The sequence below is a fragment of the Dermacentor andersoni genome, chromosome 8 (assembly GCF_023375885.2).
Source record: "Dermacentor andersoni chromosome 8, qqDerAnde1_hic_scaffold, whole genome shotgun sequence".
NCBI classification, from domain to species: domain Eukaryota; kingdom Metazoa; phylum Arthropoda; class Arachnida; order Ixodida; family Ixodidae; genus Dermacentor; species Dermacentor andersoni.
In genome coordinates this window covers 148,402,480-148,429,319 of record NC_092821.1, presented here as the reverse complement: position 1 = coordinate 148,429,319, position 26,840 = coordinate 148,402,480, and the positions used below count along the sequence as shown (strand labels likewise).

The window sequence follows — 26,840 nt, the reverse complement described above, 5'->3', positions numbered from 1 at the left end:
TTGATTTCTTAAAAAAATTATTTTAACGTTACAAAAAAGTACCTCATACACTGTGTGTCCCAGCTAACGCTAGCCAAGCTGTCTAACGAAAAGAGACAATACTTAAAAAAGAAACAGAAACATTCACTCAGAAACTCCTGTGGGAGTTGTCTAAGTATGCGTAAGCATTGTGCCACTAGCTCATCTCTCCGCGCAGCCCGGTGTCATTATCGATGTCATGGAACTTGATCGGGCTGCAGTACAAACGACAGCGCATGCGCAGACACGAAGTGGTGCGGACGGCGGCGCAAGGAGCAAGCACGATGATGATGATGCGGTTATGTCCTTCATCTATACAAGGCTTGCTCAATTTGATATACGTCGGCGAAAGCTTCATGTTTATTTTTTTTTTCCGGCCTTTCACCGAATTCGTTGTCGACTGACCCGATCTATCGTTCGGCCACATTATAAAAGAAAAAAAAACACGATTTGGCCTCATCCTCCAATCTGGAAGGATAGGTTAGGTTCTTGTTCCCACAGACGCCTTCGGGGTTCTCGAAGGGTTAGGTTACGTTAGGTTAGATTCATGGTGACACGAGTTACTAAGAGACAAGTAAGGATAGGTTATGGCTTTGCTGCTTAATATGCCTTCGTGTGTCACGAAGGGGTGAAGCTCGGACAGGTTAAGCTAGCTTAAGTTATCGACATCTTGGTGGGTCAGGAAGCATAAAGCTAGGAACTTACTCTTTAAGTCTTCGCTGATCACTAAACAGACACACACACGCGTACAGACACACACACACGAAACATACCGTTTGTTCCTTATATTAAATGATACGTTAAATAAAAAGCCACCGCTGGTCTTGGGAAACATATGAGAGGACCCTCCTGAAAAAAAGGGTTTAACGACTTACACGCGCGCGCTCGACACAATACGACAACGAGTCTGGCTTCGTGTGTGCTTGGCACTGTGCTTTTCTTTCTGTTTTCTTCCTTGAGCGTCGATTGGCAAGATAAGCTTGCGCGTAACGCGGCTTCTCGGCAGCAACTAACGAGAGACGAAGCAGCCAATAGAAAGGAAAACAAAACAAAACAGTAAGCCCCGTGTGTCACCTCCTCCCATGTCGAGGAAGGACGGGCAGCGGTCGACAGTGTCGCGAGCCGTTCTCGCCACACACACGGCAACGAGCCCGCCGCCGTCGCACGTGTTGAGAAGGTAGAGAGGAGGTTGGCTATGGGAGAGAAGGGAAGGGGAGAGTGAGACAAGGAGGAGAGGTGAGGGAGGAGGTAGAGATGAGGTTGGTTGTGGGAGAGAAGGGAAGAAGATAGTGACGCGATGAGGAGGTGAAGGAGAAGGTAGAGAGGCGGTAGGTTGTGGGAGATAAATAGAGGGGGAGTGAGGGGAGGAGAAGAGGTGGGGGAGGGGAGGGGGCGTCCATGACTTGCAAGCGCCCAGGGCTCATTGGGACTCGTAGAACCAACGGTGGGGCCGCTCCTTGTTCACAGTTCTCGTAGATATTCCGCCTCAGTAAATCCGTGCAGTGCGGATCGAAGCTGTATGCAGACCTGTTCCCAACGTGGCAATTCGAAGGAAAAAAACATACTGCAGTCTGCTGCATCGGCAATCGGCAGCACGTGACCGAGGGATTCCGAGATCGTAAAGTGGCGACGTTTCGGCTTCGTCTGCGCATGCTCAGTCAACGACGTCACGACCCGAAAAGAGCTTTAAAAACTAATGCTTTTTTTAACAGATGTTGTGCAGTTACTGCTAGCGCGTCAGTCTGTAGAAATCCGGAGCAAAATTTATATGAAGTTGGGATTTTTTACGAGAAATTACCAGATAACTGTTTGACCATACAGGATACGCTGTCTCTTTTACTGAACGCTCGCACACGCTGTTGTGCGAGGACGCCGTGAACATGGCATTCTGCTCTGTATGGTCGCGCGAGAACGATCTGATACCCAACAAGAATGTTTTTGGAGTGGGCATGTCGGGTCGTCGGCCAAGCGAACTAAGGGGTTAGAGTTAAGTTTCTATGAGTTAGTCTTTATTTGCTGAATCAAGTGTCCCCTCTTTCTCCGTTTCTCCGTGTTCGCCGTTTTTTAGCGTGTGATTAACCGCAACAACTTTTCTGTGAACTGCATTGTGTGCCCAAAAGAAAGGGATTATTATTGTTGTTGTTGTTGTTGTTCGCTGATTAATTTATATGTTATTATTATTATATTATCATATTTGTTGTTGTTTACCTTGTTTTTCTCCGTTTTTCTGTTGTAAGTTCACCTTGCGTTTCGTTTATTGTAAACTGTTCCTTTTCATATTTGCCGTTTTCCATTTCACCTCTTCCTCCCCTGTATTTGTATCTGTATCCTTAATTTTTTTTTCTACCCGTGCACCAGCACTCAGACCTCAGGGTTGTTCCTGGGCACGGTAAGTGAACAAGTTATTTATTTATTAATTTTAATAGGTTTGTTCTTGGGCACGGTAAATAATTGATTGACTGATTCATCGACTGACAGATCGCAACTCTGCGGACAGTGATCGAACGCGAACGAGGCTATCAGCCTCCGACGCCTACGCGATCCGCACGACTCTCGACTGACTCCCCTGCGCGGCCGGATCTGGTGAACATCGTAGAGACCGTGCGGCAGCACCAGGGTGCGTCGAGTCGAAGAGGCAAAGGAGGTTGGGAGAAGAGAGAGAGAGGGGGGGCAAAAACGTCGTCTTCGTAACTACGTCTCGACGACGCCTGTGACGCTGGCAGCGGCGGCGGCGACGGCCCTGACGCCGCAACACATGCGCGCACACACCCAACTGGCACGGTGCCCAACAATGCCGGCCGGGGGGGACACCGACACCCGTAGTGGGGCGCTGCGTTATCTCCTATGATATCTGAGATATTACATTCCGCTCTCTGTTCGAAAGTTGTTGTACATGCGCTATGTTATAGTGTATTGAGGTACGGCATAACAGTTTACGGTCACTGCGCAATTCGTTGGCGCAGCGACCGTTACAGTCACTGCGCCAACGACCGCATCTGTTACAGGCACAGGTGCAAAGGGGATGCCAATGTATCGTCATCACCACCATCATAATAATAATAATCATCATCATTACGACTGCGTTCGATTCCGTTTGACACGGCAGGTGTGCAAGGTGACGCGGAAGGATGTGGGTACGTTCGTAATCTTTTTATCACACCTTGAAGGGTGCAGACTTGTGCCGCGGATAACATCCCAACCTTGAAAGATACATAAATAGTGCTTTCTTTTTTCCTGTGTACGACAGAGGGCTCGAACAAACCACACCTGCGATGAGAGAAGGCTTGGGTGATAGTCTGCGTGCTAACTGTAACCGCCTTGTCGGCTCCGAAATATCTGACACGAGATTTTTGACACCGACAGCTACACTAAAACCTCGTTATAACGAAACTGAAGGGAGAGCCACAATTACTTCGTTATATGCATTATTTCGGGTATGAATTATGCACTGTGAATCCCTAAGGAGATTTCAAGGAGAATTTCGCCTACTTCGTTATATTCATTATCTCGTTACACCTCGTTTCGTTATAACGAAGTTTGACATTCATGCAAGTCCTCGTGTATTAATCCGTCGCAGCTATGTCCGCATTTGTTCGCCACGCGAAATCGTCAACAAAGACAACTTTATTTTGTCACCATCGACAATCGTACCTCACCCTCAAGGGTGAGGGTGTTAGCCTTGGGACACACCAAGTACCCACAAAGGGTGTTAAAAATGTTTGTGCGCAGTGAGCCGGGTGCTCCCTATAAGTTGGTGAAAGCATGGTGGGCCTTACCGTTACGCGTTAACGCTAGACCGCAAGGCTTCAAGCGCTTGAGATAGCTTGTCCGCGGAATTGCGGGATGTCAAATCCCGCGGTCCTCTACTGTTAACTACTACTACTACTACTACTACTACTACTACTACTACTACTACTACTACTACTGTTATAATTATTGATTACTGCTAATTAGTGCTACAATACAGTCGTCACCAGCACTACTACTACTAGTAGCAGCAGCAGCAGTAGTAGTAGTAGTAGTAGTAGTAGTAGTAGTAGTAGTAGCAGTAGTAGTAGTAGTAGTAGTAGTAGTAGTAGCAGTAGTAGTAGTAGTAGTAGTAGTAGTAGTAGTAGTAGTAGTAGTACTTCACGCCTCAACCTCGCGCCAACGTTCGTTTGTCAGTCAGTCAACCTTTTTCACTCTCTCGGCTCTTTTGTGAGCCGCCCTGTCTGGTCCGGAAAGCTCCCAGGGCCCAAGGTTGCCACCCCGACAGCGTCGTCGCTCGTTCGCCACGGGCACGAATCGGAATTGGCAGCAGCCTTGACGTCCCGACCTCGGGGAGCCCATAGGGCGTACGCCGCCATTCGCAGCCGCTTCCGCGACGACAGCGTCGCGGGAGGTGGCGAGGCTGACGCCCCGAGCCCGCGGTACGCGCAATAGGACCGCGCGGCTCCCCTTTTGTCGAGCCAGTGTGCGGGGGGTGGGGGTGGGGGGTGGGCGTGGGGGTGAAAGCGCGCGCCCGTGGCGCGGACCGGATCAATCGAAAGGGTGACGCCGTTGTTGTCGACGGCATCGGCGAGCAATCGACGGCTCGAAGGTTTTGCAGGGAGGGCGCGCCAGGCCGCCCGTCGGCAGACGAAGCGAAAGGGTTTTCGGGCAGCGTACACAACGCACCCGGAAGGCCGCATGCACTGACGGCTGCTGGCGCCTTATCGAAAACGTCGCGAACGCGACGGCGGCTTTGTTTGTTGACTCTACGGCAGCGCCTGGAGGGGACATCGCCGAACGAGTTCTCCGAGAGAGTGTAAGTGTTTTGGGGGAAGAGGGTCGGAATTGGCAGACCGATTTGGCGGTGCGAAGAAGAGCGGGAGAGGAAAAAAGGAAACCAAGGAGCCCAGTTTTCGTTAGTGACAGCCGCGTGAAGCGTAACGTCGTCACTGATGCTGAGGAAAAGATGTAAAATGATGAAGATGATGGATATGTGGCGTAGGAGGAAAGTCACACAGATGTGGGTGACGCCAGGGGGCAAGATGTACATTTGCATGACGCCAGAGAAGAACGATTATAGGAAAATGGCTAGCATAACGATGATGATGGTTCTGGCAATGAGGAAAAGGATCGAGGATGACGCTGCAATTAGGCGAAAGATGCATGGTAAGACGGAGATGGTGATGACACGGCGATGACACTAACGATGAGAAAGTGGCGGATCATATGCAGAGGTGGCGATAAGGAGGATTAGTTGTGTGATGATGATGATTGTGTCGACGAGCAAGAGGCAAGTGAAAAAAAGAGATGCGAAGTTGTTGCTTCTGGTGGCGGCGATGAGAAACATGCTGAAAGATAGAACGAAGAAGAGGGAATATAACGATAAATATGATGCAGCTGAAGAGAAGGACGATAAGGGTGAAGAGAAAGGGTGATTATAATAATAACCAAAGGGAAAGGAGGTTGGCGATGCAAATATGAGGAGAGAGATGACGGTTAGGAGGATGAGTGTGGGTGATCATGGCGATGATGAGTAGAGGAAGGTGATCACACTAAGGGATAGGATGACGGTGAAGATGGGAAAAAGAAAAAAAAAACAAAAGCAATGCAGTAAGGTTAACCGGGAAAAGTCCGGTTTGCTACCCTACACAGGATAAATGGATTTAGAGAGATGGAAAGGGAGAGAGGCGAGTGCATAAAAGGAAATGGGCGCACACTTTTGAAGCGGCATGCGTCACGGTCTGTCTCGCAGGCCCGTAGACCGCGGAAAGCAAGGCAAACAAGCAATCTGGCTCCTTTTAGCGCGCACGTCCGCTGTGACCCCGGTGCTAGTATCTTTTGCTTCGGCAGTAGCTGGCTGTGCAGAGTGTCCAACGTGGTCCACAAAGTGCGTGAGGACGCTTAGTACTAAGTATCGACTGTGGCTTGGTGTCGCGTTCACCAAGTCACACTCGTTCATGGCTGGATGGGCCGCCAGGCCCTACCAGGGAGACTTGCGGCTTTAATATTTTTCAGTATTTCAATTCAATAGAAGATATGTCATATCTTATGTTCATCAGTTTGCGTTATAGCACGGAGCCGTGAAGATGAGGAAACATGATGACTAGAATGGTGAGGGATCCAAGATTTGTTCATCGTTCTAAAAGGAGCAGGCCACAAAAAGAAAGAAAGAAAGAAAGAAAGAAAGAAAGAAAGAAAGAAAGAAAGAAAGATAGAAAGAAAGAAGCTACTACATTGAGTAGTTCGACACGGTGGTTGCCCCCCGCAAAGTGACAGTAACCCGATAGTTGGCAGGACAAAAATAGAGTAATACAAAGTAAATAAGTTTCTCAGATGGGTTTGAAGTTTGAAGATGGATGTTGACGGAGGCTGCTGATGAGAAGAAGCGCGACGGTAATTGACCAGGGAGGCCAATCTGGAGGCTGTGCACCATATAGCTCGTGCACAAAGCATTTCAGCGTAAGTTCATTCCGGCATCATGTCGCGTTGCAAGGAGTGTATGTATGCAGCGCCGTTGAAACGTTGCTGGAAAGTTCCCAAGACTTGTCGGAACGCCTTGTTGGCACGACGGATCGGGGGGTTTCCTACGCACGCGATGGCGTCCCGCATAACCTGTATAGCAGTGGAAAATCAGTTTCGCGGAGGAGTTTCAGGAAAAGGTAAGAAATCGTCATCCACCCAACTGTAGCACGAAGCTATGCAAAGGAATGCGTTTCTATTTTGTAGCTACAGTTGGGTGGACGACAAAAAAAAAATTGACATTCGCTTAAGTTATCCTTACGTAATCTGTATCCGAAAGGCATTTTGACTCATCTGAAATAATTGGTTATACGTCCATTATAGTAGCTTGGTACATTTTCACGCGTCCTTCACAACTGCATGTTCATCCATCTTAATCCACCTTGCCCTAATTTGTACCAACCTTAATCCACCTTAATCCACGATAATCCACATTAATACACCTTCCTCTAATGTGTGCCAACCTTAATCCAATTTAATCAACCTTGATCCACTTTAATTAACCTTCATTCACTTAAGAGGAAGCTTTAGCTCGTGCGCGCCTATTAAATACATGTAAAGGAAAATTCGTTTTTCTCGGCAACTACTGCACAAAGTTTGACGAGGTTTATTGGGTTTAAAAGAAAAAAACCTAAAATCTAGTGACTGTTGGTTTCGAATTTTTGTTTTATAACGTCATTTTTTATTTTTAAAAATGGCAAATATTGCAAATTTTCAGAAAACGAAACTATCAAGTTTAGAACTCCGTAACTCAGCAATGAAAAATGATATCACAACTCTGTGAATCGCATCTCATAGTGCACTCAAAGCGGACAAAACTGATATGTTACACACGAATCTAAAAAAAATTTAGTAATGTGTAAACAGAGAACCAGGAGAGAGAAAAAATGTCAACCAATCAAGTCTGTGAAGATGGAACGGCAGCGAAAGCCGACGACAGTCAAAGCTCTCCAACGAAAAGCAAAGTGCTTTCGCTGCCATTCCATCTTCGCGGAGTGGAACGGTTGTCATTTTTTTTTTTTTTTTTTGCGTTGCGAGTCTGGCGTCGTTGCTGGCACGCGATTGTAATTTATTCGTTCAGCATCGCGGGAACGTTCTTCGTCGCGGTGGTCGTTTCGCGCCGGCGCCGTTTGCATTCTTGTCGCTGCTCCCTCCGGCGCTCCTCGTACGCATGTTGCTCTTCGGGTGTACGGACTATACGTGTCCGCCCCATCGATAACGCAGCTGTTTCTTTAGCGCCGATACCTCTCCTGCTCATATACTGCGATGACCTTGACGTCACGCTATTTTTCACGGCGAGCGTTCTAATCTGTTCCGCATTTTCACATCTGCGCCGACGCACACCCGTACGTGATCACACACAACGCAAACAACGAAACCCATTGTGTAATGGCGTGTTAGAAATCTCCAAGGCCGTTTCTGTTGCCGGACGCCGAAAGAACTACGGAAGGTTAATGATATACAGCTTTCGCTGTCAGATTTTTTCTCTCCACCTGCGAAGCTTTCTTTTCGAGAAGCCCGTATTGAGTCTCCTTTGTAGCTTTGATTTCCTTTGCGTTACAGTTGGACAGACGACGATTTTTCGTCCTTTCCTTAACGGAGCTGAAATCGTCTGGACGCGGGATCGGTAACTATAAGCGGAACAATGTGGTACCAGACGGTAAACGCTCTCGAAAACAGAGCGGAAAGAAGGGGGGGGGGGGGAGATAGAGAGAGAAAGGGACGCTTTTCCAAGGCTTCGCCAACCTCTATATACTTTGTAACCTTTCAGAGTGTCAAAGATAAGGACGGTCCAGGTGAGAGAGAGAGAGAAAGAGCGAGAGTGAAAGAAGGCTCTACATACTGAGGGGCAGGACACGCTTCCGCGGTGCTGGCTCTCAGATCGAGAAGCGGGAGAAACAGGCAGTCACGGGTTGCACCGGGGTCGGGTCTAATTGAGGCGCTGATTTATATGCGTTGACCCATTATGCACGGTCGGAACCCCCGTTTCTGTTACCCCGACCGCTACTTGGACGCGGGGAGCAGTCGGCGGCGACCCGTGGTGTTGACGCGCTCCCGACCTCATCTCTCCGCCCCCCCCCCCCCCCCCCCCCCCCCTCCAACCACCCCGGCCTCTTCCCACCTCCCGGAGTCTCAAAACGGGACGTCTGCAGGGTCTAGCTTGGCCGTTGGGTTGGTAAACATGTTGGGGCAGGTGTAAACGAGATTGGGTTCTGACAGTGCAGCATGCCGCAAAGCGTTTTAACATCTTGGAAGCAGCGCTGTTATCTTGGGAAAGCAGCCTTTTAGCTGCCGCGGCCACCAAGCGGAACACGCGAGAGAAGGGGGGGGGGGGGGGGGGGCGGATATTTAGTGTGTTCTGTTTGGCGCCCACGGCACTACGACGAATCTCTTAGCAATAGGGCCACATTTCAACGCTTCTTGCGTCGTTTTGCGTTACATTGGTCTATTTAGAATAAACGGGAGGGATAACTGTGGCACGAATACGACATCCCGACGTATATCGTAGGGCGGGTAAAACGTTGGACGGGCATCAAGTTAGCGTGACTAACTCTTTGAAGCACGGTGATTGATTACCTTAGGACCACCGGGTTATCTGGAATTATCATGCGTCATAGAGGATAAACTAGAGTCACGTAGCACAAACACAGGACGTCCTTATAGATCGTAAGAGGGAGGTAAACATCTGAGGGTGCTCAGTGTAGTCAGGGCAACTCATTGAAGAATGTTGTTTGTCTTAGGACACCAGGGTTTGACGGGATTACTTTGCATTATTTGGGATATGAACTATGGTTATTTACGATAAAGAGGACATACGGGGGCAGATGGACTAAACTGGCTCATTAACTCAGAACAAAAAAAAAACGCAGGAACGTACTCCTTTCTTTTCTCTCCAAGTGATATCTAAAACCTAAACAGACACGCATGCATTCACACCTGCCTTCGCCACAGGGAATGCCTAGTATACGGGAACTCGGAAACAGCTGTGCTATCAGAGCAATCACTATATATAGCTAAAATGTTCCGCCGCAGAAGCTGCGAACTACGCTTCGATTCACAGGTTAAAAAAAGGATATATATATATATATATATATATATAAGGATATATAAAAGGATATAAAAGGATATCTATATATATAATTTCTCTCGCATTTACCGCTAAGTCGCCACTATATATATATATATATATATATATATATATATATATATATATATATATATATATATATATATATATATATATACACACACACACGAATTCCGAGGACCAATGCCGCTTCGAGATGGGCGTTCTCAAAGTTCGCGACGAAATGCATTGGTGTACGTCCCAATCATTCTTTATCTTCAATGAACAAGAAATCTCCTTGTGTCAACAAAAAGAAAGGTCACGGAGACAACCGTGCATTATTACCGCAAGTTTGACAGTACGTATCTCAATATTGACGCTACTTTCGAAATTCGTCCCAAGTGGATGTGCCCTGCGAGATCATTGGTTTCAATTCGTGCGTTGCAATGTGGGCGCTAAAGTAATTACTTAGGGAGCTGATTAGTGAACTTCTTGTAAGTTAGTCAATTGTGCATTACGATTTTTTTTAGGGTAAGTAATGTCTGCACGTTCGAGTTATTCAGTTCAATATGTAGACTCGTGTTTTGTGTCACGGCCCATTTCTAGAAATCACGTTAACGTTACCATAACACACCCGGTAGCTAGGAGCCACTGAAGTAAAGCACCCTCTTAACAGGAAGCTGTAGCGCGGGACATTTCACAATAATTGCCGAAAATCAGCAAGGAAAGAAAGAAATAGAAGCACAATATTTACATATCCGTAACACTGCACAAAGGACGAATAACGCCGATATGGTAGTTTTATAAGCTGCGTCTGTTAGAGCATATCTAAATCGTTCAGATTAGATGAAGTCTCAGCTTGTACTGAAATTGCTGCAATGTTTACGAGTATGAGATTAGTGTCCTACTCACAAACTAGTGGTTTACTTAGGAGCGGTGTATAATGCATCAAATTTGTGCACTTTAGCTGTATTATGAGGTGCAGTTCACATAATTGTGATACTGTTCGTTTTTTGTTGTTGCTGAGGTACAGAGTTGTAAAGTTGATGCTTCAGATTGTTGTTCAGTGTGTGTGTGTGTGTGCGTGCGTGCGTGCGTTTTCTCTTTCTTTGTGTTTTTCTTCTTTATCTTTATGCCTCCCCTTACCCCTTAATTGCCTAATGCAGGGCAGAAAACTGGATGTTTATCTTCCGGTTCACCTTCCCGCCTTTCACATCACCCAATTATATATATATATATATATATATATATATATATATATATATATATATATATATATATATATATATATATATATATATATATATATATATATATCACACACACACAGCTGCCGGGAAATTCAAGGGTACTTGTTTGAAAATTTATAGCGTGCTTTGAAAAATTCGCTTCCGGCGGTCACTATAGATTTTAACTTTTCTTCTCAAGTGCAACAAACCACATCATGACCGGTGCAGAGGTTGTTGAGGAAAGCGCCTCCACCCTCCCCTTTCCCACGTGTTTAGACAGAAGCCTCCTGAGAAAAAGCATCCTTCTTCAACCCCTATCACCCTATCTATCTCTTCCTGTCCTATCAAAGGACACCGCGCGAGCAGGCCCTGAAGGAACGGGTTGATTCGCGGGCGGCCAACCGTGTGGTAATGGACCAGCGTTTTTGGCACAGTTGCCTCGAAGGACCGAGCCAGTGATTAAGACGCAAACATCAGCGTGTTTAGTCTCAAGGTCGGTCTGTTCCCCGCTTCGTACAAACACAGCTCAAAGCGAAGTGAAGAGAAGCGAGGGAAAAAAGGGAAGGAGGGCGGGAGGGTTCAGATTCGGCAGTTCCACTTCCGTATTTCGGGCTGCAACGAACCGCAGGGCTTTAGCGATTCCACGTTCGAAAGCAAAATGGGTGCGTTTCAATTCTAACCAGCATTGCAGAACAGTCTATACGTTGACAGCTAAGAAGAAAGCATCGAGCCCAAGCAGTCGGAACGCATCAACCACAATGGATGGATGGATGTTATGAGCGTCCCCTTTGGAACAGGGCGGTGGGTTGCGCCACCAAGCTCTTGCTATTATACTGCCTATTGTCCTACCTAGGGTTAAAAAAGAAAAAGAAGAAAAGAAACCACTATGAACTCCCAAAACCAAATTATCTGACCCCCTATGACGAACTTTGCTTTTGTGCGTCTCTGTTTTTTGTCGTTTCCCTACTTTTCTCTACGAAGTCTCTGCGATTCCACGCCACCTTGCGTCGACGCGGAGAAGCTAAGAAAAGCGGAGCTTATCGCTGTACTTCGACTTTATTTCGTGCGCGAACTTACATTCGAAAAACGCAGTGTCGCTCACGTTATAGGACACCAGAAAGTGCGATGACAGTTCCTTACGCGCAGGCTCGACCTTCGCGGCGACCTTCGTGTCGATTGTCAAAGCTCAGCCGCCATCTTGTTTGGAGGGCCAAAGTATAGCGCGCCTCTTTTTTGACTTCGATGCTCCCTTCGCGAAGCTGTCTCTTTGGCCGGCCGTTCTTGTTTCTCTCGTCGGCATTGGAACGAGGCTTAAGATGGTCGCTGTCAGCTTAGTTGTCTACCTAGCTACGGCGAGTATTAGACCACAGCCAAAGGAGGCACTTACGTAGCTCTTCGGGCAATAGGCAAGGGAACACCAAAATAGTTTTCCAGAGGCCTCACTGGCTATACACGATGCATGGCCCGCTTTAAAGGTATTCAATGGGACTTAACGGAACACTTTCTTTCTTTCTTCCTTTCTTTCTTTCTTTCTTTCTTTCTTTCTTTCTTTCTTTCTTTGGTTGGTTGGTTTATTCAAGGCAAATCCGGTAGAGATTGCCTTGGGAGACGTAGAACTAAAGGCTGAGGAAATGCCTTAATTGGCCGTGCCGCCCTGGCAGCAAAGCAGCTACAAGATACAGTACAGCGGGAGAAAGGCAAAAAAAAACACTTCATAAGCACATATTTGTGCTGTACACGTCTAAACAGAAGTGCGAGTTGATCGTACATACACGTAATCGGTGTCCGCATGAAAGAAGTGGCAGTATTAAACAAAATTGTTGAAGGCCCTATTAGCTTTGTTACACGATGATAAAAGTACATCATGTAAAAAAAAAGAAGTACGTCAGACATTTTAGACATCGTGAGAACATTCGTATTCCTCGGCTAGCAGCTCACTTGCAATTCTTTTAAATGCTTTAGATGAAGTTCCACACTCCAGGAAATGTAGCACGGTTGGGTATTGATTTAAGCGTGTCCGGTATTTGTGAATTTAATAGTTGATCTCCGTAGTTGGTGCATGATGGAGGTTTGTACATTAAGTTACTCCGTATTCGTACGGGGTTTGTTTCACATAATATGTATCCAACAAAAGTGATATATGTATCCGATACTAACGTAGTATCTCCAAACGTAGCTTGTGCCTGTATAACTGCTTGATAGGCAATGTTTCGTAGGTTCTCAAATATGGCCGCGTGCTTTGGTAGAGTGAACTGTTAGAAATTGCACGTATTGTGCGCACTTTTAAAAAAAATTACGTGGGATATAAAGGTTTGTGTCGGTCGTTGTTAGCCATACCAAGGAACAGTATGTTACGCGTCAATTCACTATAGCATAGTAAATTGGAAGCTTAACATTTGTTGGAACGTAATACCTTAGTCTATTTAAAATGCCGACAATTCCGGAAAGATCTTTTCTTATCGTACCAACGTGGGGGAGACCAAGAGAAGACGTCCGTGAAAACCGGCTCCTAAGAATTTCATCGTTGTCGATTGCTGAATCTCGCTGCCCTGGAAGTAAACTGGTCCGTACGGAATGTTTGTTACTCCTTTAGGTTTGAAAAGCAGGTATTCTGTTTTTAGCTACGTTTAAATGAAGTTTGTTTGCATTTACAGCGTTTAACGGCTTCGGCTTGACGTCATGAGGGCGGGACGCACAGTCATCCTTTAATGAGAATATTAACTTTTCCACTTCGTGGTGGTCCCTATAGGAAACAGGAAAACACTGGACTTGACAGTCTGCGGCTGCAAAATTCTCGCAATGCGTTTGCATGTTGTCATTTTGTAAGCCCACCTACAGTTAGAAGGTGTTTATATGAAAGCGACGGTGATTTCTGCGCCCCTCGCGGCCAGCTTTTGAAACTTCGCCCTTCATGTCACTGCCTTTTTTTTTTTTTATTAATTAGCTCATGAATTGTGTTCCACAGCAGGCACGCATCTGCTGAATCATCAGCAAACTTGTTGATGTGGTACTCTGACAGCTATTTTCAGGTCTTCCGACCAGTTTGTTACGGTTTCTTTCTTTTTTTTTTTGCAATTACGTAGATCGTTTTCATCTCTGGAGCACAGAAATTGACGCAAGGACGATTGGTAGACCCTGTCGAAGACGAACCCTTCTTGTCGGAACGGTCACCCAGCTCGAAGCACCCTTTGTTTATCAACGAAAATTCGCACCGCATCTATTCAACATGTACCGCGTGCGTGAATTCGGCTCCTTGTCAAAGTTGATCGGTGGCACGCACTGTTTAATTAATTAATCATTTATTTATTTATTTATTTATTTATTTGTTTATTTATTTATTTATTTATTTATTTATTTATTTATTTATTTATTTATATACCACAAAGGCTCCACATATAGAGTATTACGTGAGGGACATCAAACTAAGGACCCCGCTGCTTCGTTCAAACCGAAACGAGATGGGGAGACAAAAAAAGACGAACGAAAATTGGCGAGAACTCACGTGAGAGCTTTGCGATGCGCCGGACGTCAAATTCCTTGCACGGGTAGACTTCTGCAAAAAGAAAAAGGCGGCATACATTAGGTTTTTGCGCGAAATAAGCGACTACTATGACTGACAGCTTCTTGAAGTTTAATAAAAACTGTGCCGTTATTTTATTTTTATTTCTTTTACCCCAAATCCGGGAAAACGATACAACTGAGGAGTTCGGAACAGGTGGGAACACCCTGAAGGAGTTTGAGAGAGAGAGAGAGAGAGAGAGAGAGAAGAGGGAGGGATGGAGGGATGGAGGGAGGGGAGGGAGGGAGGGAGGGAGGGAGGAAGGGAGGGAGGGAGGGAGGGAGGGAGAGAGGGAGGGAGGGGGGAGCAATGACAGGATAGGCAAGGTGGTAAACCAGACGAGCACCCGGTTTGCTATTCTAAACTGGGGGTGGGGGAAAGGGGAAGAAAAAGAGGGAAAATGGAGTGAAAAGAAACAGAAGGTCAGTGCGATTACGTCGGCAACGAAGTTGTAGCGGCGGAGAGAAAGAGAGAGATAAACTTTATTAAAACAATAATCAGAGCTTTTGTGTGTGGCCCCCGAAGGCTATATAACACAACAGCACTCGAAGAAGATCCAGTGCCAGTGTTAGGAAAACGGTGATAGACTCATGGCCGTGTGGCTAGAAACGTTTTCGGGACCGGTTCCGTGATGTCACTGCCACTTGAAACTTGCTCTGCCTTTCTTCTTTTTTCTTCCGTATATTTAACGACTTCTTAAGGTACGCTTTTACAGCAGTTTGTTTTCTGGCATCAGCTGGCATCGTTCTCCTCCTGTCAACGCACCACACGCAAGCAACCGGTGTTGTGCGGAGAAGAGCACCTGAGGCGCCAGGTGACGTGGTCACGGTTGTCAACCAAAACAAAATGTTGCGTGCTTCTTGTTTCGTATTATTATTATTATTATTATTATTATTATTATTATTATTATTGTACCGAGGCCACCCGGTTGCTCACTGGCACATTTACTAGATTAATTAATTAATTAATTAATTGGATGATTGATTGGTTGCAAATAACCTACAGTTGCTCGTGCTCAACATAACGAGATACTTTTGTCATGAAATGTCCTCGTTGATGAAGTTGTGCAACTTATAAATGCATACGGTGCCGTATTTCCATTTCTCTTAGCCTTTCTCCTTACATGTTATTTTTTTTGTCTAATAATCTGTTTGGAATTCTTTAGGTTTATTTATTTATTTATTTATTTATTTATTTATTCACGGGTGTTATTCAGTTGACGAACTGGTTCTCGAATGAGCAACCGAGTGACCGTTCTCGACCATTCATTCACTGACCTGACTGAGACTGACTCGCTCATTCCTAAAACGACTGCTTGATCGAACCCTACCTCTATCGAGTGACCGATCCGACCGATTTGCTGACCGGTCGGATCGACCAACTCGTCGATCTACCACCCACTGGGTAGATCGACCGACGTTATCTTCCCTGCGCGACACGTCAGCTGACACAGCGTCTCCCAGAAGGCGCGGCACTCAAGCGGCGCGCTACGTGTTCCAGGAATAGCAAAAGCAGCAGCACAATCGCAGCACAATTCTTTGTAGCCCCTTTACCGCACACACTTCGCCCCCCCCCCTCCGCCCATCCCCGCCACCCTCACCCCTCTCTATTTTTCTAGCGACACCACACACACACACACACACACACACACACACACACACACACACACACACGTCCGCGCGGTCTCATCCGTCTCCGGGGGCCTCCCGCCACCGCAGCAGTCCACGTCGGGCGATAGGCCGGCCGTCTCCGTCACCGCCCGCACTTTGTATCAGGACAGGGCGGAGAGACACCGCACCGAGCGCATCGCACTGGGACGCTATCGTTGCGAAGTCATTTAGGCCAAAGTGGCGAGGACGATGAGAGGGGGTTAAGAGATGGGACGACAGGTGGCGTCATTTGCAACCCCCCCCCCACCCCCCACCCGTCTTCGCTGTCTACAGCGGAGGGAGATGCGGGACCGCTGCGGCACGACAGATGCGCGCCGCACTTAATTGTTACTGCGCGAGCGCACGCAGTCGCGCTCACACGCAGATACATAAACACACATACGCACGCACAAACGTGTATACACAAATATGTGCACACGCACGCACGCGCTTAGGCACGGCGAACACGAGCACGCGGATAGACGAAAGCACGCGATCACGAAACGCACGCAAACACAGGCGCATAGCGATAAGCGTGCATTCGCCCCGGACACGCAGACACACACACACACATTCGTACCCGCCGTAAGTAAGAACAATGGCTACATGGCGTTGAGCTGCTTAGCCAGAGGTCGCGGGTTTGATCGCGGCAGCATGCCATTGAAGGCAGAATGCGAACATGTGGCGTACTCAGATTTCGGTGAACGTTCAAAGAAACAACATGCGGTGAAAACCAATCCCGAAGTGTCCCGCCATTGTACAACGTTCTAGAAAGTGGGGGGTTAGTACCTCCCCCCCCCCCGTATTCTAGAACGTTCCTCGACTCAGCCCTCCACACCGCGACTAAAGAAAGTACAGATGGCAGTGTCGCTCCGGTACACCAGTAGTCACGCGCCTGCACTTCATGATCACAAGCGGCAATTCTTGGGCATGGCCTCCGAGATCACCTTTGCGCGCGGGGTGATATCGGAGGCCATGTCTTGGGAAGTGTAGTGTCTTCTCCGATCGATGGTCAGCGCTGTGTTCCCAACTCGGGCGAGTGGAGGAAAGGCTTCGGGTCTAGGACCGTTTGAGAATGCGAGGGTTGGTGTCTCGATATACTACGCAGTTAACTTAGATATATGTATATACAGAGAGATTATTGGACACAAGACGAGCGGTAGCCCGCAAAACTTCTATACGCAATAAAAAACAATCTGTTTGCACCCTTATAAGGGGTAATATGGAATCGTTGGTGGGGACAAGTGAAGTTTTCTTTTCTTGGCGGCTTTTAATTTATTTTTTTACGTTATTTTATGTGACGAGCACACGTGACGACATGATGACTGGACGAAATAAACTTCATTAGCTATCGCCGTCAAACCCTCCAGTCACATACCTAAGGTGTAGTTCGAGCTAGCTGTCGTGCACGGCATTTCTTTTATTATTATTATTATTATTATTATTATTATTATTATTATTATTATTATTATTATTATTATTATTATTATATTTTTCGCAGTCTTACGTCGTAAGAGTGCGTTAGCCATGGAACCAACTGGCACACCCATACGGGTGCGAACACTTTTTTGGTGCACAATCCAAAGACAGTTTTCACCCTTTTGTGGGGTCGTACCTTTTTCTCCTGCCCACCACACACACACACACGCACAATAACCGTCATCCGCCTCGCTCGTGCTTCCTTTCTCCAAAAACTATGCGCTCTTCAGGGACATTCCTGTCAAGAATGCAACGCGAGGCTGATGGCGCATGCCATTCGCGATCCCAGAAGTACCATGCGCGCGGCGTCGAACAAAAATAAAGTGACGTGAATATAACAGAAGGCGATTATCGTAGTGGCGGCAAAATAAGCCAGAAAGGGTGGAAACTTTTTTTTTGTTGCTGTCGGTGCTTCTTTGTGTTCAAAGAAAGGCTTCAAAAAAAAAAAAAGAAGGCACAACTCGAGCACAAAAAGGGTTTTAACTCCGTGCAGATGCTCGGTGCCCAGTTACGAACTGTGCCCCCTAACCGGAGCCCTGCAGAGATGGCTACGCGGGCTTTCGGGCAGCACGTATGGCTCCACCGGGCGCGCTATTTCAAGTCGCGTCGTTCGCTACCGCCGCGCCACGAACAGGGAGAGCGCTGCGACAAAGCGCCCAGCTTTGCTCAGGGAAACAGAGGCTGGCGGAGGACGACGCTGGAAGAGCGGCGACGGCGCCCTCTACTGGCAGAACCGCGGAACGGCAACGCTTAGCCGGGTGGGAGACTCGAGCTGGAGTTCTTTCTTTTTTTTTTCAGGAATAAAAAGAGAGAAAGACCGAGAAAGAAAAAGACACGTCTTACAAACAAAAGACGATGAAAGGAGAACGACCGTGGCACTTTGAGGCACTACATCTGAGACGCCGCAAAACAAGTGAGAGAGGAGGAGGACACGTCAGGGTGTTACGGGGAGGCATTCACGATTCACACGGGAGTTCGCAAGATTGCAAGGACGGCTCGTAATAGCGGGCTAAACATAACAGCGGAGGAAGTGCGAGAGCGATCGAGAGAGAGAGAGAGAGTGTGTGTGTGTGCGTGTGCGTGTGCGGTGTGTGTGTGTGTGTGTGTGTGTGTGTGTGTGTGTGTGTGTGTGTGTGTGCGCGCGCGTGCGCGTGCGTGTGCGTGTGCGTGTGTGTGTTTTCAATATCAAAAACACGGTCGTGTTTTTGATATTTGCGAGTGTGTTTCCGTTTATCCAATTGTTTAAGGGCGTTCCATGAATCAGTGAAATGCAGAAGCCAGAGCTCGTATGGTTGCCAACCTTTCCAGCTGCGCCACATGGAACTCTACCCCCGCCCAACTAACCTACGTTTTAACGGGCCTGTTTACGTTCGTGCAACTGCTCTTGCGTGCAGTGGAGACCAGTACGCAAAGGAACGTCTCGATCGCATTGAAGACGTAAGTGTAAGCCTCGGTTCTGGGCTCACATCAAGAAGATGCTTAATTTCGTACTCTTTCGACGGGAGAGTCGCGCGCCTTTTTGGCGAGTCCGCGTGCGAGGTCACTCTTGTCGACCAATCGCCGGCACGGTGGCGATCGGGCGTTCCACATGGTATTGTCGCACCCTGTACATGATTTCTACGCCAACGCGCAGACGATGACGCGCATGTGGGAACGTGTTGGTAGTGCGTGCTATAGCGCGCATGTGAACGCACGTGCACGCACGCGTATGCATGTGAACGTATGTGTGCGCATGTGAACGCATGTGTACGCATGTGCTTGCAGGTATGTGGCTGTGCGGTTGAGGCGTTGAGACAACGCGGCTTCTTGGTAGTGTCGCTGATACAGAGCTTTAGATTAGGGGGACGCATGCGTTGAGGCCCGCCAGCGCTTGGAGCCACGGTACTGCGCATGCGCAGTATCGTGGCCCCAAGCACTAGCCGACCCCAACGCTTGCGTCCCCCTAAACTAAAACTCTCTATTAACGAGAAAGAGTGCGTGCGTGCGCGCGTGCGTGCGTGAACAAGGGCTCTGGAGAAGAACTCGACCGAATCGCGAAGGCTATATCAACGCAAAGCGGCAGCCAACGCGGGGGGACCCGAGGCGCAAAACCCGGAATAAAACAACGAGCTTAGAAAACGTGCATGACAAGCGGAAGAGAGGACGGGAGTCAACAAGAGACAGCGACCAGGCGCGGTGTCACTTTGGAAGACGGAGATAAAAGGGGGAGGAAGAAGATATTTGGCTGGCGCCAGCGGGAGACCGCCGTGTTGACGAGCCGGGTCTCCGCACCCGTCAGCGCTGACGAGGAAAGGCGCCGAGACAAGCGAATATCCTCGAATAAGAGGGCGACGCGGTGAAGCCGCACCGAAGAAACGCGTATAAGTGGCGTCTAAGCTTCGTTATTCTCCCCGACCCTCGCGCCCGCTCTTTCCGCACTCCAGCCTTTCTCTCGCTCTTTTTTTTTTTCGCTTCGTTTTCTTGCCGTTCGGAGGAGCCAGCCTCACGACAGAGCCCTGGGCTGCCTCGATATAGCGAAGTGTGCGACGAACCGCTGGTGGACGAAGCCGATGTCGCCTTCGAAAGAAATTTTTTTTTTTTTGCTCCTGATTTGCTCGAACTGTATTATTGCATGTATTAGACAGCGAACTGTATTAATGCACGTACTAGACAGTGAACACCCGGTTCTATAATTTCCTCTATTGTCCCTTGGCTCGTTCTTTCTTGCTTAAAGGAATACTGGCACGACATTTTCGTTTTTCGTTAAACGAAGGTACAGACCATCTAGGATTACCATCATAGCCTGTATTCACGTACCAATGCAGGACAAAAGTCGTTTCCCAGAAATCTTCAATTACCCTTGTCTTCCACTAGCCGATTCTAAGTTGCACCTGCAATATTTTCGAATTCCGTTAAGTTGCGGTTTGAGTGCCGTCTTGTCCTTCTTATTGTTGTCGTTAGCTTTTGCGCTGCAGTACAACCCGCAATTGCCAATTCATCGCCCCACCTCATTTTCTGCCCTCCTCGACTGCGCTTCCCATCCCTTTGGCAAACCATTCTGCAACTCTAGAGGTCCACCGGTTATCTATACCTACGCAGTACACGACCTGGGACCGATACGATGCGACAAAGTTTCCAAGTCGTGAAGCACCTTTCGTGGTCATAATTATTTCAATATAAAAAAAGGACACAGTTAAGTATGTTCGGTCAACTTAAGCGCGGTCATTCGCAGCGTGTCTTTCCGCATGAAGAGTCATTCTCAACCGTCCCTCTCGTAAAGGCAGACAGAGGTCTTGTCTCCGATTTCTGAGATGTCAGTGAAGGAGTGTCGTCATGACGATGTCGGGTCGTTGTCTTCACCATGCCGGTAAATGCCTGGCACGGTAAATGACTTCAGCATACCAAGGATGTCTCAGTTTGACGCTTTCTCTGTCTTTCTCTCTCTTTCTTTTTCTGAGGAAGTCGAAAAGTCTGCTCTTACTACGGCATCCCCAAGCCGCCTCCCGGCTATGCTGCATAAAGTATGGAAAAGCTAATGAAACGCTAGTAAAAGTTATATTCAGTATTATTCGACGCTCACGCTCCCCCCAATTTAACGTGCCTATTAGAGCATGCGTCGATGCGAGTGTCTCTGTATAAAAACTCCCATTTCTCTATCTTTTCCTTTTTTCATGCCTCGGAGTTCCGAAATGAAGAAAGCTACACTGGTCACACGCGAGAATGAGTCTTACTAGGTGATTAAATACGGTATTGTTGCAAGACCGCCTGCTTGCCCCCACAAATACTACATCGCCACCTGCCATGCTCGGACGCTGCCCTACTTTCACAGCTGCTGTGCTCGCCGGCGCACACACACAAAAAAAATATTCTCGGAAAGAAAAGACTCATGGACGGAGCCCCGCACACACGCACCCACACACACACACACACACACACACACACACACACACACACACACACACACACACACACACACACACACACACACACACACACACACACACACACACACACACACACACACACACACACACACACACACACACAGACGCGCGCGCGCATGTGCTTATAGACAATTTCTCAAACACAAACACTCAAACACAAACACGCGCTCGCACACGCGCGTGCGCGCGCGCGCGCGAGAGAGAGAGAGAGAGAGAGAGAGATGGCCCCGGAGAGGTATACTCCACCTCATCAACACCGTGCATTGCAGCGGAAACTACGCGTCTCGTCAGCCGACCAGAAATGAGAACCGGATGAAACAGCTCCTCCATTGCACGCTTCTGTTCGCCCCTCTGCGCTATGGCGCATGAATGCAATTGCTTCGTTGCGGAAGGGTTAACAGCGCACATTGGGGCTAGCCCTCCTATTACTCCCCCTTCCAAAACATGCTTAGCTGACTCTCGATGCCGATTGTCCGACAACGCGTCCCTACAGCCTTGGCCGCGGTGCACGGATTTGACGAGAGGGAATGTGTCTGAGGAGCGGCGAAACAGTCGGCGGCAGGACCACGCTTTATTTTCGTTGTCGTTCTCTCTCTCTCTCTCTGTCTCGCTCTCTCTCCACACAATCCCACACACACACACACACACACACACACACACTCACACACACACACACACATATATATATATATATATATATATATATATATATATATATAGCATCGTATTCATTTTGTCCTTGCATCCGAGGAACGAGACCCCTGAAGCCGCACCGCGCACTCTCTATCGCCCTCCTCTCCTGTTCTTCCATCCCCCCACTTCCCTCTCTCTCTCTCAACCACAACGTGCCCTCTACATAATCTCGGCCTCCGCGATCCTCTCCAGCCTTTCCGATCGGCTCCTCCGAAACACCCGTTCCATCCATCTAGTGCGTTTATTGTTACTGCGATGAAAAAACGTCCCGTCTCCGTTCGGTTTCTTTCCACTTCTCGTTCTTCCGACCACGATTCTCGTTCACTCGCTCGTATACGACTCCAACGGAGCTGCCAGGCGGTTGCTGCGTGCCACTCTTCGTCATTCATTCACTTTCCAACGAACCTCTCCCTATCCCCCTTGCCCAATCCACGATGATGATTACGATGCTCATTGGCATCCTTTTCTAAACGGGACGGAGACAAAATCTCTTAGCCTGCTTGATTCATTCACGCTTTACGACATTCATCACCATCTAGCCTTTTGTCTGTGCTATCTCGATGACAACTTATGCATTTAAAACGTCCACCACTACATTGTACCATTACCCACGCTCGCAATGACTCCGGCCCTGTCAATCGTTTTCCTGCTTATTTTCCCACCAATACTTTCATCGCCTCTTACTTATCTCGACTGCAATTTGCCGCTCAACGCTATCTCCATTCCAATAGGAATAAATTGAGGTTATCTGCCCGATTTCCAAGAACGTTGCCGGTACTGTGTCCACGGTTTCGCGGCACCAACATGTAAAAGCTCGACCATAACAAAGTTGCGTAACTTTTAATTGGTCACAGCACAAAATCAAACAGGAATAAATAAAACAGTCCTAGCGCGCGCTTGCAGTGCCACTGAAATAAGTGCAACGTGCGGCGAAGTTTTCGGGGCGTGCCTCATGCATTCAATGGTTTTTCTTGCTATGGAGTCTTTCTGTGGAGCTTTTCTTGCTATATGCAGACTAGAGCAGCTTCTCGATCTTGGACGCGAAGCTGCGGCGCCTCGCGGGTATATCGCGGCGCCTCGGACAGAGTTTCCAGCCTCCTCCTTGAGCCTCGGCGATTTCCGTCTCCCGCTTTCCCAGCGCAGACTCATGACAATTCGGAGAACAACCATCGCGTGTCCCATACCTGGGCCTAGGGCAACGGCATCGCACGTTTTCTGCACCGCCTGCAGGGGGCCCGTGGCTGACATCGAGGAAGTGAGGGTACCTAGCTGAAACCGTCCTTCATTCGGAGCTTTCTTTCGTGCCTCACTATCCGCGGCGGACTCGCAATTAATTCTTGCCACTCGAAGAAATGGCACCCGCGCGCGCCGAGGTCCGACGTCACAAGCCACCGCGTACTAACGTCCGCTGTGGTTGGAACGGGGCAAACGTGACCCGGTGGTAGCTGCGTCCCGGACCAGGTATAGGGCGCCGCATTCGTCGTCCTCGTGGTCGAGGTCCCGGTGGTGGACGACGAACGAGTACAGGTCATCGTGCAGCGCTTGATGTGCTGACCCTCGGTGCAAGACGGCAGTCGGCGTGCCTTCGAGAGTCGGTAGAGCTTGCGAAGAGTCCGGCAGGTAATCCAGCAGGTCGTCCTCCTCGCAGAGGTCGTTCTCCAGATGGACTTGTCGCACCTTCCTCACGACAACTTCGGAATCAGCGAGTGCCTTCGGCTTTGGCTTTTCATCCAGAGTCGCTTCTCCCGCTCCAAGGAAGGTGGTTTCATTCTCGACGACCTCGGACCCGCTCTGTTCGCAGTCCTTCCCGCCCGAAGGCTTGGCGCTGCAGCCCGATGATGGTCGAGCTTCGTACCTGTCGCTAGGCGTTGTCACTGGAGTCGTCAGAAGCTCACCTTTCGAAGAGCGCCAGGAGACGGGCGGTTCTGCCGCGATTCCGCCAACGTCGCACCGATGCTCGCCTTCGTCGGCTTCCCGCTGCGTAGTGAGGAGGGCGAAGAGCACTGGAAGGTTAGCTTTCTTGTTGTACGGCGAGCTGCTGGCACCGCTGCCCGACGAATGCAAGAACGACAGCTCCGGCTTGAACTTCCTCCTCCTGTGGCACTTTGGAGCAGCAACGGCTGACATGTCTTCGAGATGGCCAGAGCTGTGACGAAATAGGAGAAAACTCCGACAGCGTTTGCTTCTGGCAGCCAGATTCCGACGGCAGACGTGGCACGATCTCACCGCGAGCGGGACACGCAGCTCGCGCCGGGAGCACTCGCCCAAAGATCCAGTCGGAGAACTATGGCTGGTTTAGCGACGACGATGTCGACGACGACGACGACGACGACGACGACGATGATGATGATGATGATGATGCCCTTGATGAGTTTGGCGCATACCCGTCACGGGGATTGGCCAAGAATCGGGCAGACTGCTTATGTGTTCAAGTAATGAATTTAAAATCTATAATTTTGTTGAGTCGCTTCACGAGGGCATGCAGGCGCGTGGGCCCGATATCCACCTCAGTTTCCTCTTCTTTTAAAAAGTAAATTGTGGGGTTTTACGTGCCAAAACCACTTTCTGATTATGAGGCACTCCGTAGTGGAGGACTCCAGAAATTTCGACCACCTGGGTTTCTTTATCACGTGCACCTAAATCTTAGCACACGGGTGTTTTCGCATTTCGCCCCCATCGAAATGCGGCCGCCGTGGCCGGGATTCGATACCGCGACCTCGTGCTCAGCAGCCCCACTTCTTCTTTCGAGAGATGCCGGCACGCTCCTCGTGGCTCCGTTCCGGCCAGTGGCGGTAACTTTCTTTAGCTACTTCACCAGTTTCGGGTGAGCGTCCGCCTATCTCGCAGAGTAAAAGGAAAAACGATAGGAAAGTAACGAGCGGAGAGAGAAAGCGAATGTGCGGAAGAGCAAAGGCGACTGATGAGCACGCAAGTAAACTTTCGGCTTAAATTCCTAGCCCAGTTTCGGTTTCGGTAGAATCTGGGTGTGGATGCCTCGTGGTGTCATTTTTTCCAGCTGCCGCCTCTCGGGCCAGATCAGGTTGATTGAGAGGGCGGCCGCAGCCAAGATAGCGCGTGGATTCCTGCGAAGAGGGATCCACGCCTGCAGATCAATCTATCCTTATGCTCATCAAAAATATTCTCTCTCTATCTCTCTCTCTCTATGTCTCTCTATCTCTCTCTCTCTCATGACACACGTGGTTCGCTCCGTTCTTGCGATCGCTGCATCTGGTACGCGCGGACGCCGCAAGAATACATGCGTGCTGCGCTTGTATTCTTTTTTCTTCGTGAGACACATTATCATAGATAGCCTCATTGCTGCACGACGACAGCACGATAATGCTGATGACGGCGGGCCCGGTGTTTTGAGACCGAGCCAAATTAAAGTCAAATTACAACTATATTCATATACTTAAACTACCCTTTAAGTACTTGCAACCTTCATACCTGCGAGTGCAAGTGCTAATGAAACTTGCACTTGCAGTTTCGCTTGCACTTGCAAGTGCAAGTATGACGGTTCGTGCTGCTCCATACTTTTACTCTCTTCGCGCTATGGATGGTATGAAGCCTTCACGTGCGGGAGCTGTGCGGGAAAGCGTATGCCAGACTTGCCCCTAGAAGGACCTTGAAGAGACACGATGCGCCAAAAATTTCGAAGTCGGTCATAATTATTTCAATATAAAAAGGGACATAGTTAAATACATTCGGTCAACTTAAGCGTGGTAATTCCAAGCCTGTCTTTCGGCGGAAACAGTCATTTTCGGCGTTTCTCTCGCAAAGGCAGAAACTGTCTTGTCGCAGATTTCTGAGTTGTCCATTACCTCTTTTTTTTTTTTTTTAACACCTCGGAGCTCCGAAATGGAGAAAGCTATTCTGGTCACACGCGAGAATAGGTCTTACGGGCGAATAAATACGGTATTGTTGTAAGAACGCCTGCTTTCCCCCACAAATACTACACCGCCACCTGCCACGCTCGGGCGCTGCCCCACTTTCGCACCTGCTGTGCTCTACCGCGCACCTAAAAAAATACTTTCTCGGAAACAACAGCGGCGCGGAGGGAGTTTGTTGGCTTCTCATGACATACACACATACACACGCACACAGACACACACACACACGCTCAAACACAAACGCGCCCACGCAGGCGAGAGAGAGAGAGAGAGACGGTCCCAGAGAGGTATACTCCACCTCATGAACACTGTGCATTGCAGCGCAAGCTACGGGCCTCGTCAGCCAACCAGAAATGAGAACCGGATGAAACAGCTCCTCCACTGCACGCTTCCATTCACTCCTCCGTTCTACGCCGCATGAATGCAATTGCTTCGTTGCGGAAGGGTTAACAGCGCACATTGGGCGAGCCCTCCCTCCACCGAAACACGCTAACTCCGGATGCCCATTGTCCGGCAACGCGCCCCTACAGCCTTGGCGACAGTGCACGGATTTGACGAGGCGGAGTGTGCGTATAGCGGCGAAACAGTCAGGAGTACCACGCTTTATTTTTTTTGTCTCTCTCTCTCTCTCTCGTATTCATTTCGTCCTTGCACCCGAGGAACGAGACCCCCCGAAGCTCCACCGCGCCCCTCTCAATCGCCCCCCTCTCCTACTCTCGCATTCCCTCTTCCTTCTCTCTCTCTCTCAACCGCAACGTGCCCTCTACATCCACTCAGCCTCCCTTATCCTCTCCACCCTTTCCGATCCCCCCCCCCCGAAACACGCGTTCCATCCATCTAGTGC

At 48.7% G+C, this 26,840-nt stretch overlaps 1 protein-coding gene across 2 annotated transcripts in view; it reads right to left on the bottom strand.

Moving 5' to 3' along the window:
• The window catches only part of LOC126528965 (uncharacterized), a 292,870-nt gene that overhangs the window by 172,804 nt on the left and 93,226 nt on the right, over positions 1-26,840 (bottom strand). For both annotated transcript variants that reach the window (XM_050176551.3, XM_050176546.3), the window contains exon 2: positions 14,306-14,356. Coding sequence is in view for 1 of the 2 variants with exons in the window: in XM_050176546.3 (XP_050032503.2) it covers positions 14,306-14,356 (51 nt within the window). In the remaining variant the exon portion in view is untranslated. The remainder of the gene's footprint in view (positions 1-14,305; positions 14,357-26,840) is intronic.